Genomic DNA, 19,971 nt, shown 5'->3' with positions numbered 1-19,971 from the left:
CAGCCTAAAGCCGGCCCTGCACTTAGCTCTTTATCATGAGCAGGACTGTAGTTAAGCCCTTGTCTGCCTATAGCGAAAGGAGGACAGGAGACACGGATATGGATTTAATCAGGCCGCAACTTTAATATTAGAGGTCTGGGACTACCCGGCAGATAAAAGTGTACAGTGCAGGCAACTCCATGTTCATTCAAATAACTACCTACAACTTCCACCAGCCCCCTTTCATTTTCCATCTAGATCCACCAGCCAACCCATGGCTTGGACCTTACCATCCACCCCCCCCATCATAGAAGGGTTAAGGTGGGCTAAAAGAAAGGGGGGTTGGCTCCCTGCTGTACCATTCATAGGTGCCCCACCTCCCCCCATCACACACACATTCATTTCATTCCTTTAACCAGCACCTCCTTTACCAGGCCATTTATCTGGTCACTGGATGCCTTCCCTATGGAGTACCTGCACTGGACATTGGCCCTGCCCTTACAAAATAAGTTGTGACATACAACCTAACCACCCTTTTTTCCTAACCATAATAGGTCCTCCCTGACACCCACTGTGGAGAAGGTGAAAAAACCTCACTCCACAAAGCCGATATGGTGGTGAGGGAAAAATTCCTTCCCAGTCACCTTACAACTGAGCGACTAGTGCAATGCCCACAACAAGTCCTAACCCAACTTGATATTCGCACCTCGGGCTGAGGGAGGATGGGTGCTGCCTTGCCTGCTGCATGGAGAAAGGACTTCCAATGCCAGGGCTTGCATCTTTTAAAGCCTTCCTGCCTTCACATTCCCGGGGGGGAGTCAGCACCGCAAAGCTGAGCATCACCCACTTTTTTGTAGCAGTTTCTGATCTTTCTCTCTCCCTTCCTCCCCCGCACAAAGCACTGCTACTCCCCTCCCTCCCACAGTGCGGTCAATCCCCTTAGACATGCCAATTCTCTCTCCAAGCCTTTTTTAACCTGCCTTCTTGAGAGGAAGTGGGTGTACAGAGGGTTTAAGATTTACTATACTTAGCATATAACCTCATGTAAATTCCTTTGTGGCCTCCACTTGCACTTACGCTGGAGTAAAACTACCTTGCACAAGGCCTTAGTAGTCAATGACAACTGTTTGAGAAAGATCGAAGCTGAACAAAACTCCAGATACAAGAAACAGCTGTACTAATTTTCCTATTTTATGCTGAATCAACTCATTTGGAAGCAGTACTTGCTCTCACTGATCAGTGCAGGTGGAGTTGTCTCCTGACACAGCAATTTAGCAGCACCAGCAGCAAAGCTATTTTAATTAAGAGCAATTCCACGGGTGAGTTTCCAGGTGATCTGAGGCTGATCAGCCACTCTTCCTTATGGCAAATTATTAAAAAAAACAACCAGCATACGATTTACTTAGAGCTATAAAGTACTCATCTCCAATACCTGCATTTCAGATGTACATGATTAAACAGAAATCAAACTGAGCTATTCTTAAGGCCCAGAGAAACCAGCCATCTGAACAAAACTGGGAAAGAGAAAATGACTCAGAACACCTGGTGAAAAGAAAGAGCCAAAATGATCAAAAACATACAGGACTGAATGCTAGACAGGAATGACTCACTGTCTATTTTTTTTTTACAAACTAAGCCCCTGCAGTTTCCTTGGCTGGTCTCCATCTGGTCATGTTGCAGCATCATTTTTGCAGCAGTGTAACACATGATGTTTCCAATTCAAAGTGTTTTTTAGACTCAACAATGTTACCCATCCTGCTTTTCATCCTTAAGGAAGTAAGCCTTTCCTCTCCAGCCACCAACCAGAAGGACTGCAATTCTCACCCACTCCCTCCTGCTTCTACATACACATGGACTCTTTAGAAGTTTAAGGGAATAGATACCAGTGATGCTCAATTCGCTGAAACTATGCTGATAACACAACTGTCCAACTGTGAATATTTTTCAGGCTAAAGCACTGCTGTCCATTGCAAGCACTTATCTACCTTATGACATTATCTGCTATAGAAATTCTGTAAGAGGGGGCTGGTAACATGCTAGAATTGTTTGCTCATAATGGGAAATAGATTTCAGTCTTCATTGCCCCACTGGTATGTCACAGTGGAGTTATTCTGAGGTCTCTCCTCTGATCAATAAGCAATCAAATAACCCCAGCGCACCTGACAGAAAAGATAAGAATAGAAAAGACTGCTGAAAATATGAGTTCCTGCCCTCAGATTAGTTCTACAAGAAACACAGCATTAGCCAATGACCATATGCATCCCAAGTATTAAGATAACAGTTTCCCCTCAGATAAAAAAAAGGAGGTTCCATAAAGATATTGATCTATCAGCCATAATCCCAAATCCCAAATAGAAGTCTCCAGATTAAAAATTAGGTATAGAAATAAAGTAAAATTTTCATAGGTGCCCAAGTCACTTAGGACCTAAACCACATTTTCACAAGTGGCTTAGAAACTAATTGAAAGGCAATAGGACATTGGTGCCTATGTCACTTTTGAAAATAGAATTTAGGCATTTTGGAAAATTTTACCATAGGCCACTTGTTGATCTATGCAAGGTACTAGCACCTTCAAGTGTATCCTGTGAAGGGAAAATAGGACTCAGTATGTATGTTTTATATAAACATGCACAGAATTATGGAATGGGATCTCCTTGACTGAAAAGTGAAAGCTGTTTTCTCAGACTCCGACAGAAAAATGTCTACGTGGTCCAATGTAATCTAATATTTTGCATTTAGAATTCAGTAATTTCATTGCAACCGAACACAATTTTCTGTGTAACAGCTTTGCAAATTATTTCTCACAAGACTTCATATCTTTGCTGTCCATACCAGAATTGTAGAGTCAAATAAAAAACAACGAAGGCAGAGAGAGAATTTACGAGATATATGTCAGACAAAACACATATTTTCAACTAGGATTTGAAAGGAGATGGAAAATCTGAGCAGTGGAAGGATACAGGATAGCTGCTTCAGATAACAAGAGCTTCAGGGGAGAAGGTTCTCATACCAATGGACACAAGCTTATGTGGCCAGCACTTGGGAAATAAGAGAGAGGTGGGAAGGAGTTAAAAGAGACAGAAGGCCTGTAGGATGGCCAGGCGTGAGTCTATGGAGATTTTTAAAATCAAAGAGGGCATTTTAGAACTGAAATGAATGAGGCTTCAGGTGAAATTTTCTGAGGTTGCACTGAAAATCTAAGTTGTCTGAGTTCACTCTTAATGTGATAATGCTTCTTTGCATGTCTGAGAAGGGCAAAGAGGGGGTGTTTTGCATCTGTTAGAAAGCCAGTCCCACCAAAGGCCATAGAAAAGGGGATTCATGTACTAAACAAATCTAAATGTCATAGTATTTACATTATTTATGTTTTTATGTTTCATATGCATCCTTCTGCTGGTTATTTAATTAATATCTGTATCTAATGTTGGGGTCAGAAAGAAACTTCCCCAGTGTGCAGATTATTCCACTGTAGAGTTTCTTGAACCATTCTGTGAAGCATCTAGCAGTAGCTACTGTAGTGACGGGATATTAGGCTAGATGAGCCATGGTCTGAGCCAGAATGGTAATTCCTATGTTCCTATAGGGCAGTGTTGCCCAAACTTGGGACACCGCTTGTGTAGGGAAAGTCCCTGGCGGGCCGGGCCGGTTTGTTTCCCTGCCACGTCCGCAGGTTCGGCCAATCGCGGCTCCCAGTGGCCGTGGTTCGCTTCTCCAAGCCAATGGGGGCTCCAGGAAGCGGCGCAGGCCGAGGGACGTACTGGCCACCACTTCCAGCAGCTCCCATTGGCCTGGAGCAGTGAACCACAGCCAGTGGGAGCCGCGATCGGCCAGACCTGTGGATGTGGCAGGTAAACAAACCGGCCTGGCCCGCCAGGGGCTTTCCCTAAACAAGCGACGTCCCAAGTTTGGGAAACACTGCTATAGTGGACACATGGAAAGCATGACATGGATATCTCTTCTCCCAATCCTGAAGAAATCTCTGTTTTAAGAAGTGGCCCCCAATATGAAAACCATTAATCTAACAGACTATTCTTTTATTCTAATCTATTTTATGTTTTTAAAAATATTTCTACTCCAGTAAAATATCTCATATTTTACAGAAGCAATGACCACCTGCCTAAATGGAAGAATATGAACCCAAAACAGAGCAAAAACTAACCTGCACCCAATGTCTTTTCCTGCCACCCACCTGAGACAACTAAATGCAAGTCTGCACCTGGGGGGAAAGAGTCTTTTGTTCCAAAAATTAAGAAATTTGCTTGGAGAATCTGAGCAACTCATAAGTGAGAGATGAAAAAGTGCAACATCTGTATTAAATGTACTAATGCACACCCCATATGGATGGAATAGCTAAATTACCCCATTTTCCTTAGTGCAAGGAAGCAAACGCCATCCAGATGGAGAATATAAAAAGTATCAACTGGCACATTTTACTCACATTTTCTCTACTGATCACTCAGTTTACAAGGGGGTTCAACTGTGGCCAGGTCCCCCGTGCAGAGAGAGTGGTAAAGAGCACCATTTGTCATTCACTCATTCAAAGCATAGCACATTTAAAGGCTTCCCAAATAAGGGATTGATATTACCTGAGAGGAAAAAAAAAAGTCTTTCTCAATATGTCATCATCATGGCAACTATCAAAGGGACTTAAGCCTCATTGCAGATGGAGCACTAGCTAGGTCCTTAAGGTGGCCTAGCTGGATAGTCAGGTTAAGTCCATCACTGACCATCTTATCATGCCAATGAAACTTTTGGCAACCATATGCTCACTGGCTGTGTAGCAGCATTTCTTGGTAAATATGCTTCAGAATTCATTGGTCTCCCATCCTAATATGTCCATACCAAAAAAGCCACCAAAACTGAACCAGTGCTGAGGGAGGTAGTTGCTGGGTTTGGCTTTGAATCTCCTCATTCTTGATCGTGTCCTGCCACTACTACTGAGCAGCTGAGGAAGATGACGAGAATCAAAAGCATCATTCTGGTGCTCTTCAGCCTTCCTCAGTTCCCAGGTTTCACTGCCATACAACAGAGTCGGTATAGCCATGGTTCTATAGATCTGCAGTTTCATAGCAAGCTTAGTGTCACAACATCCCCACAGAGGTTGCCGAAGGGCCCCAAACATAGCAACAGTTGCTGCTACATGAGTGTTCACATCTTTCAAGTATCCTCCAGCACAGCCTATGACACTGTCCAAGTATTTGACAATTGCCACCTGTTTGTTGTCCCACCCAGACAAGTTAACACTGAGCTGGTTGTAATCTGGAGCTAGAGACTGCTTAAGGGTAATGACCAGGGACTTTGTTTTGTCTGGATTAATAACAAGACCATAACTGCTGCTTCTTGCCTGACTAGATTGGCCATCAGCAGCAGCGATTCACCAAACTGAGCCAACAAAACAATGTCATTGGTTCTCCAAGCAAAGGCCATCCAATATGTACATTTGTTTAAAAACTACAGTCCTTACAGCTTCCCATTAACTCCAACATTTGGTTGAGGGTTACATTTTCTTTGTAAATTGGAAGTCAATTCCAGAGCCTCTTCATGGTTCACAGTACAAGCCTTTTCAGCAGTGCTATTGCTTAATGAGTTTTTAAGAAAAACAAACCCTCAGTCTCAATGAGTCAAACCCTGGTGTCCTTGCTCAGGTGGCTTTACAATGTGTGACACTTCAATGTGAGCTTCCCATAATAAGGAGATCGAATGCTTGGCCCAATATGAATCCGTGACTGAGTTAAATCATTCAGGGGGAAGATTTTCAAAGGCAAAAGGGGCAGTTAGGCACCCAGCTTCCATGAAAAGTCAACGAGATCTGGGCACCTAGCTCCTCTGTAACATTTTTAATACATAAAGACCACCGTTCTTCAAGGTGGTGGGTGCCCTCAAGTCTTCAGCTTCAATAATTCTAAAATATCAGGTATTCCACTGTTTCAGGAAAGGAAGACAAGCAAGAGTCAAGAAAGTGAAAATGAACAAAGCACCAATAACATTAATCATGGCTCTGGGGTCTATGTAAGAACGCTCAATCTAATAACAAAAGCGCTCAGTGGAACGGATACATGTAAATTGTGCATGAGCTATGATTACAATGGTGTCCTATTACCACAGTATCATGGGTAAGCCCAAAAGGCACGCTGCACATGGTTGCACAATATGCTCCTCCAAAAGCTCAGGAAATGAAGAGATTAAATGATAGAGAAGGGGAGAGCTTGGAGCATATTATGCATCTGGAACCCAATGTAAAGCACATTGATGGAAATGGGATTCTTTGCACTGATATCAAGAGGCACTGCCTCAGTCTCCTGGTTATTTTGTTCAGTTATGTGATTTTGTGAGGATTAGAAGGAACAAGCCCCTAAGTATCCAGGGTGTGTGAGGAGAGACAGAAAACAGAAGTATTATGACCTTGGTTTAACAGAGAACATAGAAATAGTCACAATCTGATATTCAGCATAGGATTCAAATCTAGTTCTCAATGTCCAATGTGTAAATTATATGGAGGAGATTATGTGACCTCTTTTCTGATTAGAGTTAGTTTGGGGAACAAAATCTGAGTTTCTTTATATTCAAAAGGGTTGGTATCTACCATCAACACAAATTACCACGTCATCATAATAATAGTACAATTACTTTATTTGAAAAGTGCCTCACTTCCAAGGCACTCGGAGTTGCACAAGCAATTTAAATATAGTCCTTTTAAAATAGAAAAGAAAGAGCTTCTCCCTCACTGGAGAATTTTGAATCTTTTTTGTTTACTGCCATTATTTGAGGTGGCCAATTCTTTTACTCATGGCGGAGCAATTTATGAAACCGAAGGCTGCGTTTTGTCAATGTTATTATTCTCTCTTCAGCACCCAGCTTGCCATTGTGGACAGTCATGCTCATCCTCTGCAGACACATATTCTTCTGGCGATTTGTACGAATAGGAAAGATTATTTTTATTCTGACTTCCCTCTCCCTGCATAGGCACCACCAAAGAAGTGTATAAACCAGCTTCATTCTCTTTTTAATAGCTGCTTATTCAATTAAGGAGTATGGGAATTAAGGGAATTAGGGGGAGGACACAAAGCAGGCCTATTGACCCCAATATGAAAAAAAAAACATATGCTTAAACAGCCTCATAGAGAGAGGAGGGTACTTAACTACAGAAGGGAGGCTTAATTTTCCCATGTATTTAAATATGTCCCTTAATACACTGTTCTTCTGCCTTCTGCAGCAGAGATATTTAATATTATGTAAGAGGAAATATGTGCTCAGCTCTCAGATAAACAGTGAGTTTATCTTCTCCTTGCGCAAGGGCTCATGAGTATTAGTGCAACTGTTAGACCTGACAGATGCCCATTGCCTGTCCTGAATGTGCACATAATCTCTGACTTCCTGGGCATGAAGAGAACCTCTTTCAGGTATGTATAGCTGAAGGCCTCTACATACATATATGAGATTTTCCTCTGTATTTCACATAACTGTAAGACATTTACCAATCGACATCTGAATACCGAACAACAAAACCAATACAGCTCATTAGTGTCAAAATAAAGGCAGAAACATACGGCTAACCTGAACCAAAAGAACAAGGGCAAACAACATTAGTCCTCAGGCAAACCTCACAAAAGGGACCAGTTCCCAAATAATAGAGAACATAGGGATGAAAAGTTGGTAACAAATACGAACAACCAGAAAACAAGGGAAAGGGCCCCAAAATACTATTGTTAGTTCTATGTACACAGGAAGGATGGTCCAGTGGTTAGGGCAAAAACTTTGGATTTGGGAAGCCTGACTTCAATTCCCTGCTCTGTCACAGACTTCTTGTGTTACCATGGGCAACTCACTTGGCCTCTTGGAGCCTCGGTTCCCCATCTGTAAAACAGACATAATAGCACTGCCCTACCTCACAAGGGTTTGGGACGGATAAATACATCAAAGATTGTGAGGCACTCAGGTACTATGGCAATGGAGGCCATATAATTACCTACCATAGATATATTTAGCATCCCCATGGGCACCCCATTTTACCTCCAGACATTGTATACTGTCCCCACAACCCCAGCACAAGTTCCAGCATCCATCAAGGATCTCCCACCCTTATGGGGATCACACCCAGGAGAGGAGGAGTGCAAGAGAATTGTAAAGATGGCAGAGATGTAGAGAACTCAGCCACACAGCAGCCCCTTATTCAAAATTTCTTCCTGTACAGAAAATCATATAAGAGGAAAGAAAAATAGCAATAGCCGCTAGCAAAGCTCCAACCACAAAGAGCCAGACAGCACTGGTGTCATCCAGCTGCTGCCCCACCTCTAGCTTTTTGAAGCTTGCTCACCAGAAGGGACTGCCTGCAACCAGCTGTAAGTGCAGGTGGGGGCTACTCAGAGATGTAATCCTAAACCCAGAAATGGGAAAGCAGAGACACAGCACACAGCAGATGTTTAGGACAGTGGAGAGCAATAAAAGCTAGCAAAGTCCTGCCTTTCTTGTTGCTTTGCAGGTAGAATGGCTGGTTGGAAACATGAGAGAAAGAATTTCTTGTGGTTCTCAGGTTCTGAGAAGTGTTACAAAAAAGTGAGAATGTGCTTACAGGGCTTCCCACCTGAAGCAGCTTTTACCAGCCAGTCATGAATGTGCTGCATCACATTGTGAGGCCTTGGCCTTTCAGATGCTCTTGCTATTGTCTAAATAAGATTAGTAAAAACCCAAGGAAGGTGGAGGCATGACAATCTCTGTATTGTAATATAATTTGCATGCAACAAGAGTAGGACTTTTGTCAATCCCTCCATCCATGTTTTCATACCATGCCTATCACTACTGTGTTTGGGCACCTATTCTGTTCTTGTGAGAACAGGAAGCTAAGAGTCCTTGTTTGCTTTTATCTGTTGATGTTAAGCAGGGAGTCACTTGTCCAAATCAGATGCATAGCCTACCACACAGGTGATATATCTAATCTGAGGTAATTGATTATGCTGATTAATTGCTCTAAGTAACGAGTAGAAGGGAACATTTAATATACTGAGATTTGGGGCCAGATTCATCCGTACACTGGCTGCTTCGAGCCATTCCTGTTTTAACTGACTGAGTAAACCAGGCTTACAGCTGATCTGCATCATCAGAGTGACACAAAGGTGCTGAAGCATAACGGTGAATCTGACCCATCATTTATCATATGATACTCTGGTTTGTCTCTGGATTGCTATAAATTGTTTACTCCAGAAGTTATAACTTTTTATCTCTTCAGCATTTGTTTCACAACCCTGAATGTAAGGAGTGAACACATTGTTTTGCTTGAATTATGGAGGTAGAGGGGTTAACAAAAGTCCTCTAGAGATTAACTATCTGAATTTGGATTTTCCCAGGTAGCTTTTATCCTAGACAGCAAAGATGCACAGTGTAAGGTATAAACACATGGTAAAAAAAAAATAATGTGAAGGATCCAGACATTCATTATTGAGAATGCTGATTCGTAGCTGCAAAGATACTCCTGTCTTGTAGAAGTAGACAGGCCTAAGAGAGAAATGTCTAGCTACGTCCCTTATTAGTTTGATTGGGTTTAAATGTAGGTCTTCTAAGGCTATGTCTACACTATGAGCTAAGTGTGTGATTCCCAGCTCACATACACATACTCACCCTAACTCTCATTGAGTTAAGGTTGGTCTTCACTATGGGGAGATCGACGCTGCTGTAATCGATGCAGCAGAGATCCATTTAGCGGGGCTAGTGAAGACCTGCTAAATCGATGGCAGAACGCTCTCCGGTTGACTCCGGTACCCCACCTCACCAAGAAGAGTAAGCGAAGTTGACCGGAGAGTGTCTCCCATTGATGCAATGCAGTGAAGACACCCGGGTAAGTCGACCTAAGCTACGTCGACTTCAGCTACATTATTCACATAGCTGGAGTACCATACCATAGGTCAACTTACCCATATAGTGAAGACATATAATGTGAGTATAAATAGCAGTGTAGCTGTGGTAGCACAGGCAGCAGCAGTGGCAACATAGCTTAATAGTGCCGAGTATGTACCCACCGGCTTCAGGTGGGTTTGTATTTGGCATGGTTAAGCTGTGCTGCCATTGCCCATGTTATCATGGCTACACTACTATTTATACTTTGACTAGCTCAAAGAGAATTAGTGTGAGTATCTATACGAGAGCTGGGAATCTCAACGTTAGCACAGAGTGTAGACATAACCTAAAAGGCACTCATTCTCTTCTCGGGCCCCACTTCTTTTTTCCCTTTGTATTTGCAAGTAGAAAAGGGGGCCATGCAAAGAGCTCTGCCTACTGTTTAACACGCCTGGTGCTTATGCCAAGCCTACACTTGTACTAGAAGGCAACAACCTTACACACAATGTACTTCACCATGCAAAGACATCCAGGATCAAGGCCATAGAAAGGACAATGATAATCTTCCTAGCACAATATTATGAGCCAGAGCTTCTGAAACAGTCAGTTTTCCATTCTAGCACCTTCTGTCATCCTATTTATTCCCCTGGAGAAGAAGCTGTCTCAACAGAAATGGACTAAAATCAAAGCTACCAGCTGGCTGACCTGATGAGACTGTAGATGTACAAACAGATGTAGGCGTTTCTTGATTTAATCAGGCCTTTAGCAAAAGGACTGCACTGTATAAATCTTGCTCCACACTTCATCTGGCTTCAGTAAGTGGCTTTAATGCTAGTCAGCTTAAGGCCTAAACAAAAACGCTATCTCTAAGGAGAAATTAAGTCAGTGTCTTTCTACAGCAGGAGTGATGTCCACAAGATACTTTTGCTTTCTTAAGGACAGGAGAAATATGTTGCATGTACCTTAAATATAGGGGTCCAAATTCTACTTGTATTTACACTGATGCCAGTCAAGAGAAACCTCACTCAGTTTCCTCATAGACCTGATGGACTCAGAGGAGGATTTGACCCTTGGTTTTCTTATGCAAATTACATGATACAAAATACAAGATATGCAGGACATGAGGACAGAATATAGTCCTTAGCTATAATGGAATTTAATATCCATATCATAGGAACTCAAAATCCACAAGTGAACCTGTAAGTGGATGCTGGCATAATCCATCACTGTTGTAATGAAAGCGATGAGTTTTGCCACCTTATCTCCTTTCAAAGGTTTTCCAGATCCTCCTCCTTCCCCAGTGGAGATTCCTTGACTCCCAAAAGGCTACACAGACCATGTGTGTCCCTTTGGGAATCTCTTGATTGTCCTGGAATTAATGACACTACAACTGGGACTTTATTATTTATGGGAAAGCTATTTCATGTCTTTTTTTTTTTTAGAGGTTTCTAAAATGTTATTGGTAATCATTTTAATTTTCCCTTTCAAACATTACACTACAGGAGCCTGGAGTTATAGGTGGTTAGGTATGAAAATTTTTGTGAATAATATTTGTAAAACAATTCTAAGATAGTTGTTTTGAAAAAATATGTGGCATATGCACAATGCATGATGGTGTGGTACATGGGTTTTATTGGCATTCTTTTACAATGACCTTCATAACTCATTTATGGCCTGTCAAGATATGTGTTGTATCTTTTTAAATTCGTAGCAAAAAAAAAAAAAAAAAAAAGACAGGAAGGGAATGGGATTTAGGATTTAGGCATGAGATTTTTAGTGAAGCTGAGAGTCAAAGAGGGAGAAAGCATCATTAGAGATATTATTGTTTTTCTTGTTCTAATAAAGTTCCTTGTTCAGTGTTGGAAGAAAGTGAATGCTTTTTTACCATTCTCACATGACAATGCCTATGAACACTTTATTCATCAGATCACCATATACTTCATATTATATGTATACTCTATTTATTTTTTAAAAGAGTTTGCCCTTAAGATTAAATGCTTTGGCTTTAAGACTGGGAATCTCAAGTGTAAAAAATAATATAATCTGGGCAAATATTGCAAAAATATGCTCATTTCAAAAGGTACTATCAACTTGATTTATTTGTTTTCTGTGAACTTTTATATGAGTTCTTTTTCTGTGCAAGAATTTGCATGTGAATCTGTATGCAGCTTCATGCTAAAAGTGTTTGTGTGGCCATATTGGAATCCATTTTCCTTCCATTCATAACTGTTTTGATCAGCCAGCTGGAGCAGAAATGATATCATCTGATTAAGGTCACCACTCACAGGCCACAATTAACAAATAGAGAATCGCTAAAGACTTAAATAGTCGGAAAGCAATCCATGGCCACATGTTCATGTAACATGTTTATTATTTACCCAGGTCTTATTTTTATTGAAATTGTTCACACAGAATAAAGAGCTACAGTCACTGATTTATTCTTTATGAACACTTCACCAAGCCCTAGTGGTAAACCCAGAGTCCCAGAGGGCCTCAACTTGGCAGGACACCAATATATGGACCATCTGGTCTGTGATTGGCATAGTTTGGAGCTAGCTTCTATACATAATGAATTATTATATTTAAAAAATTTGAAGATCATGGTTTGTTGATGTAATACATCCTATAGTCTTTATTCATATATATAGGTACAAACTGACCTATCATTTCTCACTTGAACACTCTATTGGGTGCTGTGCAGGCGAGGGATGGAGGGGAAGATTAAGGAAGTAAAACTTCAGGTGAACTGCCTTTTCTTATGTTGCTGCATACAGCAATCTATGGAGGTTACCATTAAAAAGTTCTCATTTTCCCAGCGCAGTATCTAAAATTCTACATTTGTCCACTACATTGGCTTATAACCGTTAGCCAATGGCAACCACGATATTTGTACTTATTTTTGTATTTAGAAATAATGTACTTGCTACATACATTTTTTAATACGTAGGGATTATTAGTATTTAATTGAAGTCCACTGTGTCTAAAAAGACACAATCTTGCATTCGTTTAATTAATCCATTTGCTTTATTTGATTATTCTCTTTTACACTATAGTGGTGGTGTTCAAAGAAAATGTTTCTCAGAATCTATTACATATGCACATATGCAAAACATACTCTGGTAAGTAACCTTTATTCACAAAGGCCCTATAGTGGGATGATTGGGCCAATCTTCTTATATAGTAACATGTTTTAATATACCAGGGTTTGGCCTACAGACTAAATTTATGAGTAAACATCCATCCCATAGCTTATATCAGGAAGGCAAAGCTTCAATAAAAATGGCTATTAATGTACTTTATCATTTTACCAACACACATATTGCCATTTTTAAAATATACACATTTTCCATATTGGAAGCTTGTTAGCGTTAAGAAAGGCAGTTTGACATTTTATTTACTATGTGTTTGTGTCTATAGAATTGTTGGCTAAGCATTAGGAATTGCAGGCAGAGATGCCATAGTGCTATTTTGACCATCAGCAGTAGGAGCCTGAGTTTTGGAGCCCCAAGGGGAATCTTATCTGTCTGGAAAGCATGCTGAGATATTCTGCTTTTCCCTTGGCAGCTGGTGCGTATCTATTATAGAAGGCGCTGAACAAGGATCAGTTTCATTATTGCCATGTGTAATTGTACCCTTACCGTCCCAAGCAAAAACAGATGTTTCCCCATGAAAATACAGCCCTTGTACATTTGTGTTAAGGTGTCCTCACAACAAGTCAATGCCCTGCATTTCTGATCTCTGAAGGGTATAATAATGAGCAAAATACTCCTCTGCTGGGCCAAAAGAATGATCAACCAGCTTGGAAAGGAGGAGCATGTAACTGACACATGCCAAAATGGGTACTTCACTGATAAAAATAAAAATAAAAATCCTGTTTTAAAAAGTACAGAATGATGGTTCCGTTACATCTTCTGAACTGGCTACACAATAGAGAATTTCTACCAGGGCTAGGGCTGGTGGGAACTCAGTATAATCCAAGGCTCCAGTGGCTTTGGCATTTTTACCACCATGTTCCTGGTTTAAACTGCTAAAAAAGATGGTAAACTGGTGACAGAACTGGCGGGAATGTTTTCCTAAAATTCACTTGTGCAGACAACATCTAATACAGGCTTATATCATTTTAAAAGTTATTCATTGTGAAATAAATCTTTCCAAATGGTAATTAAAACTCTTAGAGCCACTCCACTGAATCACTTTATCCTTCTTCTTGAAGCACTAAGATTACCCTGTATCGCCCTATATATCCCATATTGCCTTTTTAATATCATCTGTTCACATTTCCATGTCAAACTCTGACTCTGAGAACCAACTGCCTCCATCACTGATTGATTTGTGGGGTTTTCTTCTTTTATGCATCTCTTCCAGGTGCTATCCACAACTAAAAATAGAGGACAAGAGAAAGACTACACTGCAGGGATGATACAACAGGCTAACCTTAACATGTGTGGATGAAGACATCACTTAAACCAGATTGTAACTTCCTTTAGTCACAATGATAAAAAGTTACCCTCACCAGTATTTCAGCCAACAGGACACCTTGAGTGAGCGAATTTACCAATATGAGTAAGAGGCATCCAGTCTGGTCCTTAGGAAACAATTTAAACAGTCATGCAGTGATATTTTTCAGATCCTAAACCCTGAAGGAATACACTGCTTTATCATTCAGCTAAACATAAAAATGTATAATTTAAGATCCACTGACAATAAACAAAACTACCTTTCATAAAACCTATGTCCATTATATATGTCTTTGAATTCCAAAGGAAACAGTCATTAAACAAATAAAAACTCTCCTCTAGCATTTGCCATTGTACATTGAAGCAAAGGGCTATAAATAAACCTGAAACTGACTTAATTGATTTTCATAATCCAAACCGAGAGAAGTGAAAAATAGTAAACTAACAATAGAAAGAAAATTGGAAGGTAAATTGGATGTTGAAAATTCTGTAGGTTTGGATGGTTTGCAGTGTTATTAGCAGAATTGGTGACAAAATGGAAGAAAACTGTCGGTAAAATTTTATTCAATTTGTTGTAAAAATTTTGTTTCCAATACATTTTCTAGCCACCACTAGTTATTAGTTACATAGGTCAGGGAATCTGTATGCTTAAAATAGATTATTTTAAAGTTGGCACGTTCCCTTAGTCTGTCTCACAGAGAGCAGACACACAAGATTAATATTTTTATAACAACAGGAAAATCACATGGTTAAGGCTTTTTACCTTGTTTTATTTCTGAGGCTTTTACTCTTTCCAGTGCAGCTGATTTCTCCCCAGTAGGATTTTGACCTTTATTACTTGCTGACAACACATCTGACAAATAGCTTTTTGCTGTGGTAGCTGAGGTTGAGCCATCTGGTTTTTCTCCTGAGATCCATGTGTTATTCATAATGACATTTTTCTTTCTCCTTCCCTGGAGAACAGCACCTGCATGCTGATTTCCTGTATGACTCTGGAATACGTCATCAAATTTAGACAACTGGTACCTCCCATTTATGAGATGGAAAGAGCTCCTGTCTGAAAGTTTCAGTGAATTGTTCATTTTTGACACTACAGGCTGGGAAGTCACATCTTGGGCTGGATGACAGACAGAGGACAAATTGCAATCTGCTTTCAGTTTTGAATTGAAAGAGGCAAATGAAGGTATCTGAGGAGGACAGAGGAGAAGAGAATGTAATTTTTGAATGTTCGCAACCACAAAAAGGCATCTATCAAGATATAGTAAAACAGACCATGTGATTCTGTGCATTACGACTGCTGTCAGCAGTACTTTTCCATTTTATGAGCTGTACAGTATGTCTGTTATGCTTTCATTGTAATTTAACTCTCAAGCTCCTGCACTAGCAGGGAAATGGACTAAATGATCAAAAAGTTCTTTGCTTTTTGCCATCTCTAAGTTCTATAGTTCTTTGATGATAATGGTAACATCATTGGTCCTTTATATACATGATTTATTGTAGTATAGATTGCCAGGAAGCAGGGACTGAGTGGCACAAATATACAGCTGTCTAAATGGTTCTGTTTGTTAATACATTGTCAGAATAATACCTCTGTTACTGTGTTATTAGTATAAGGAGCAGTTTCTTGCCTTAAAACACATGTCATTTGGAACATGCTTGACTCTTTATGTGTCTACTGTAATAAAACAGAGAATGTGTTTTTGGTGGGTTTATTTCAGTTATTTATTCTCAGGTCATCATGAAAATTCAACAATGTAATGTTGCAAGATCTGGCATGGATGTTTTTTATTCTAGCAGTCTCTCATCTTCCTTGTACAGTTAAAAGGTGGTTGTATTGCCTTGAAGTGGATAAAATCTCCTGCTTGTTTAGTATAGCAGCAGACTGTGACAAATGCAATTGCAATTGATCAGCTCTGTCCTTAACAGAATTCCTGCAGTTAATGGAAATTACTACAAAGAGCTTCAGGGCACAGGAATAATTGGATCATTAAAAAAAAAGGGAAGAAAGAAAAAGGCAGATCAGTAGCTACATATTGGTTAGGTTTTGCCGTTGTTTTTTTGTTTGTTTGTTTGTTTGTTACCATCCTGGAATTTCCAAAGCTAATCTTACTGAGAGCTGCAAGGGTGAAAACAAACCTCGGATTTTTTTTTCACATCCTCTAGGAGCAACTATCAATTCTTAAACAATAGGTAAGAAGATTCATAATGAAATATAATGTGTGTTTATCTTCCTCAGATTGTCCTAACTACCAATAAAGAAGGTATTTAAATATTTATGTGATCCATGAACTGACGGCTAAGAATAATTGATCTCATTAAATTAATAACTATGAAAGTGATTTATTGACCTGGTAATTACTGCGATGGTTTTGTCTAAGCTCTCGATGCAAGGCTATGATCCTCTCTGGGCATGTTAATTTTAAAGGAGAAGTAGTGCACTTGTTTTGAGTTGTGTGAGCACAGCAGATGTCATCTGACTTCTGTAGAAAGCTTGCAGGAACTGGCCTCGCCTTCTCATTCACTTCAGCCTGGTAGGTCCCGTGATTATTTGGCTGTCCATTGACCTGTGAAGTGTCTACAACAGGATGCAGTAACTGCAACCAAGAATGCTGTTATCAGGAATTCAGGTTAGAAAATATTTCTGATAGGAATGGTTTGTTTTTCGATCAACAGTAGTCACTATGTTGAACATGTTGCAGGAATATTTATAAAAACAATTTTGCAGAAACCACAGTTACAGAATTCAAGAAGGATAATACATTATTTTTACTTTGAACATTTGTAAGTACCCTGGAAGCATCCTTTTGTCAATCCAAAGTGGAAATGTCTCTTACCATCGTCTATGCTTGACTCTAGATAGCACCTAGAAATCCCTCTCACTGCCCCACTTTCAATCCCAAAATAAAGAATCTAAGTGAAAGTATCCAGAGCTCTCCTACCAAACAAACAAAAATCCCCTGACCTACTTTTGTTCAGAGATCTTGGATCATCTGATGCTATTTCTCATTCTAGGGCCTAATTTTGGCCTAACAATTGATGGGAGCCCAATAATTAGGGCCTAATAGTTAATGGGAGTCTTTCTTTTGATTTTCAGTGGGGGTTAGCTCAAACTGGTAATGAGTTAGGGCTTGTCTTCACTACCACGCTACATTGGCGCAGCTGCCTCGATGCTTGTCTTCACCAGATGCGCTATGTCAACGGGAGAGTGCTCTCCTGTCAACGTAATTACTCCACCTCAACAAGAAGCAGAAACTATGTCAGTGGGAGAGTGTCTCCTGATGACATAAAGCAGTGTCTACACCAGGCTAAGTCGATATAATTTACGTCACTCAGGGGGGTGGTTTTTTCACTCCCTGAATGACGTAAGTTACATTGACTTAAGCGGTAGTGTAGACAAGCCCTTAGTTGTTATAATTAAATTTATTAACAAGACTAGTATGAAGACAGTGAGGTAAGCCAGAGAAGGCTTCAGGAAATCACAGCAGGTCTGCCTAGTACTCACAAACATACATTAGAAGGCTGACAGGCCGTAAGGGATGGGGAGATTACAAAGGACAGTATTCAAACATTTTAGGGCATGAAGAGATTGGTTCTAAAATTAGTGGATCAGAATTTACTCACTACAGGAAGCACAGTTTGAGGCATCTCTGGTGACAGATGAAAGTCAGCAGTAGCGGTGCAGGTTCTAGAATGCAATGACCCACTCAAATGCAAATCACTGTTTTCCCCAGCAGGCATAAGAGTCTGTGACGCTAACAGAAAAACACAGCATCAAATCATCAAAAGTTTTCTAGACGTGATACATTTAGTTTCCTATACTCTACATAAAAATCCACTTGGCATTTGGTTAAAATGACCTGATACATGAAGTGTCCTTTTTACAAGTATCTGTTTCTCAGTACCAGCACTGTTTTATGTCTCAGGATACCGAGGGCTCCAGGAATCAAAGTAACTGTAGTAAGGTATATAACCATGAGTATTACTGAACAAGAATGCTCTAAATATTTATTTTTACAATACTGACTAAACTCCCAAAGTATACACTGTGTTACATTTAAAACCTTGGGTGAGTTTCTGGGGTCAGGCTCTACTTTAATTGTTGTGAAGTCCTGGTCAAGAACCTGGGGGGGCTGGGAGGGGATACTCCTAGAGCATTACAGACAGCACTGAGAATTTTGTTCCCAAAATGTGACTCAACCCTACCACAAGTCATTTCCCTATCTTCCTCTCAGGGTACATGTGCTTCCCCCTCAAAGTTACATGTTGAATTTTCAGACTATTTCTTCTATTAGTTAATTTTTGCCCCTTCATTTTTTCAATAATTAATTCCACCTTCCCAAACTCTCTTTAGAACGAGTTTCGTCTTCCTCTATAGTTTCTATAGACTATAGCAAGTGGGAGGGGTGTAGGAGAAGAATCTGCTAGAATAGTTCGAAGAATTTGCTATCCCACCAGTGAGGTCACACACTGATAAGACGTGAAAAGCATCCACATTTTTTTTAAGCCTTTACATGTTTGGAGAAAAAAGAGTTAATGCTTCTGGACAATTTTCACTGCACATTTTGTCTGAAGCTAGGAGGCAACACTTACCAGGAAAATAAAAGACCATAAAGAACTTTAGAAAATACTTTAACAATTGACTATGGATGCTACTTTACTAAGTAGTTTTTGTTTTTTTTTCCCGCTCTAGACAACTGTCTTCCTGCCTTATATTGAAGCAAAACCTGTCTCTCGACATCTATAGTGTATTATGTGTGAGGTTCAGAAAACAATTTCCAAACTACCTAAGTTACAAGCAGTTTTATTTTAAAATAAAAATGATACTAACCTGGTCTGTGTGCTGTCTTCTCAGGTATTACAAATTGCTGGGATCGTCTCTGTAAGAACAGACATTAAAACAATTATTGATCAGAACTGCTTATCTGAATCAAATGTGACATCTAAAAGGGCATTGAGTCCAGCACTTATAGATATATATATGTTATTTTGTATCCTGCTATTTTCAATCATCTTTTTGAAGGTCAAATATAGCATACCTCGCCCAATGGATTTGCCCTCTTGTATTTGAAAAATAAATAAATACAGTCTTCTCTATTCCTTCCCCTTCTCCCCCTTTGTCTGCTCCTGTGATGTCATAACTAGAGGCCTGATCCTGTGACGAATCTTGGGCCTTAAAAAGGGAGTCAAAGGCACTCATCCCCTTCCAGGAATGATCAACACCTCATAGGAACAGGCTTTAGAGCTGAACCAGAACTAGATTCCAAGATCCAGAGCAACTCTCCTCCCTAAATGCTGGGTAAGTTCAGATTCTGACCCTTTATGTGGAGATCTTTTTTTATTATGGTGTTTTGGAAAGTCATTTTAAGCCTATTTTCTTCAAATTTGATACATGTGATAGTAGGCAATAAAGCTGTATTTATATAAAAATAGACCGGATTCCATTGTTCCACCCAAGAAACCTCAGAAAAAGTTGTCCTCGCACGGTGGAGGAAGCAGTTCTACTGTTCTGTTCATCATTTAGCCCCTGTCCTAGAAATCAAAGTGCTAACTCAATTGGAGAAGTTCTATACCTGGTACTTCCTTTCTTTAAAGCTTTAGGCAAATGTATAAAAACCAATGTGTCCTATGAAAGCTGAAAAACTCTGGCCTGCGTTGTCTCAGGAGCCGCTCTGGAAAGGAAATGCAATTCAGTCACAATTCCTCCAGA

The 19,971-nt window shown here is 40.1% G+C and overlaps 1 protein-coding gene across 1 annotated transcript in view; it reads right to left on the bottom strand.

The window, feature by feature from the left end:
- The window catches only part of C5H4orf50 (chromosome 5 C4orf50 homolog), a 77,731-nt gene that overhangs the window by 15,781 nt on the left and 41,979 nt on the right, over nucleotides 1-19,971 (bottom strand). Inside the window, 4 exon segments of the mRNA XM_054031179.1 lie at nucleotides 15,028-15,451; nucleotides 16,613-16,858; nucleotides 17,886-18,016; nucleotides 19,093-19,141. Of these exon segments, the coding sequence (XP_053887154.1) occupies nucleotides 15,028-15,451; nucleotides 16,613-16,858; nucleotides 17,886-18,016; nucleotides 19,093-19,141 (850 nt within the window).

Source organism: Malaclemys terrapin, chromosome 5 (assembly GCF_027887155.1).
Source record: "Malaclemys terrapin pileata isolate rMalTer1 chromosome 5, rMalTer1.hap1, whole genome shotgun sequence".
NCBI lineage: Eukaryota > Metazoa > Chordata > Testudines > Emydidae > Malaclemys > Malaclemys terrapin.
Note: the sequence above shows the minus strand (reverse complement) of the source record. Positions and strands in the feature narration are given on the sequence as shown.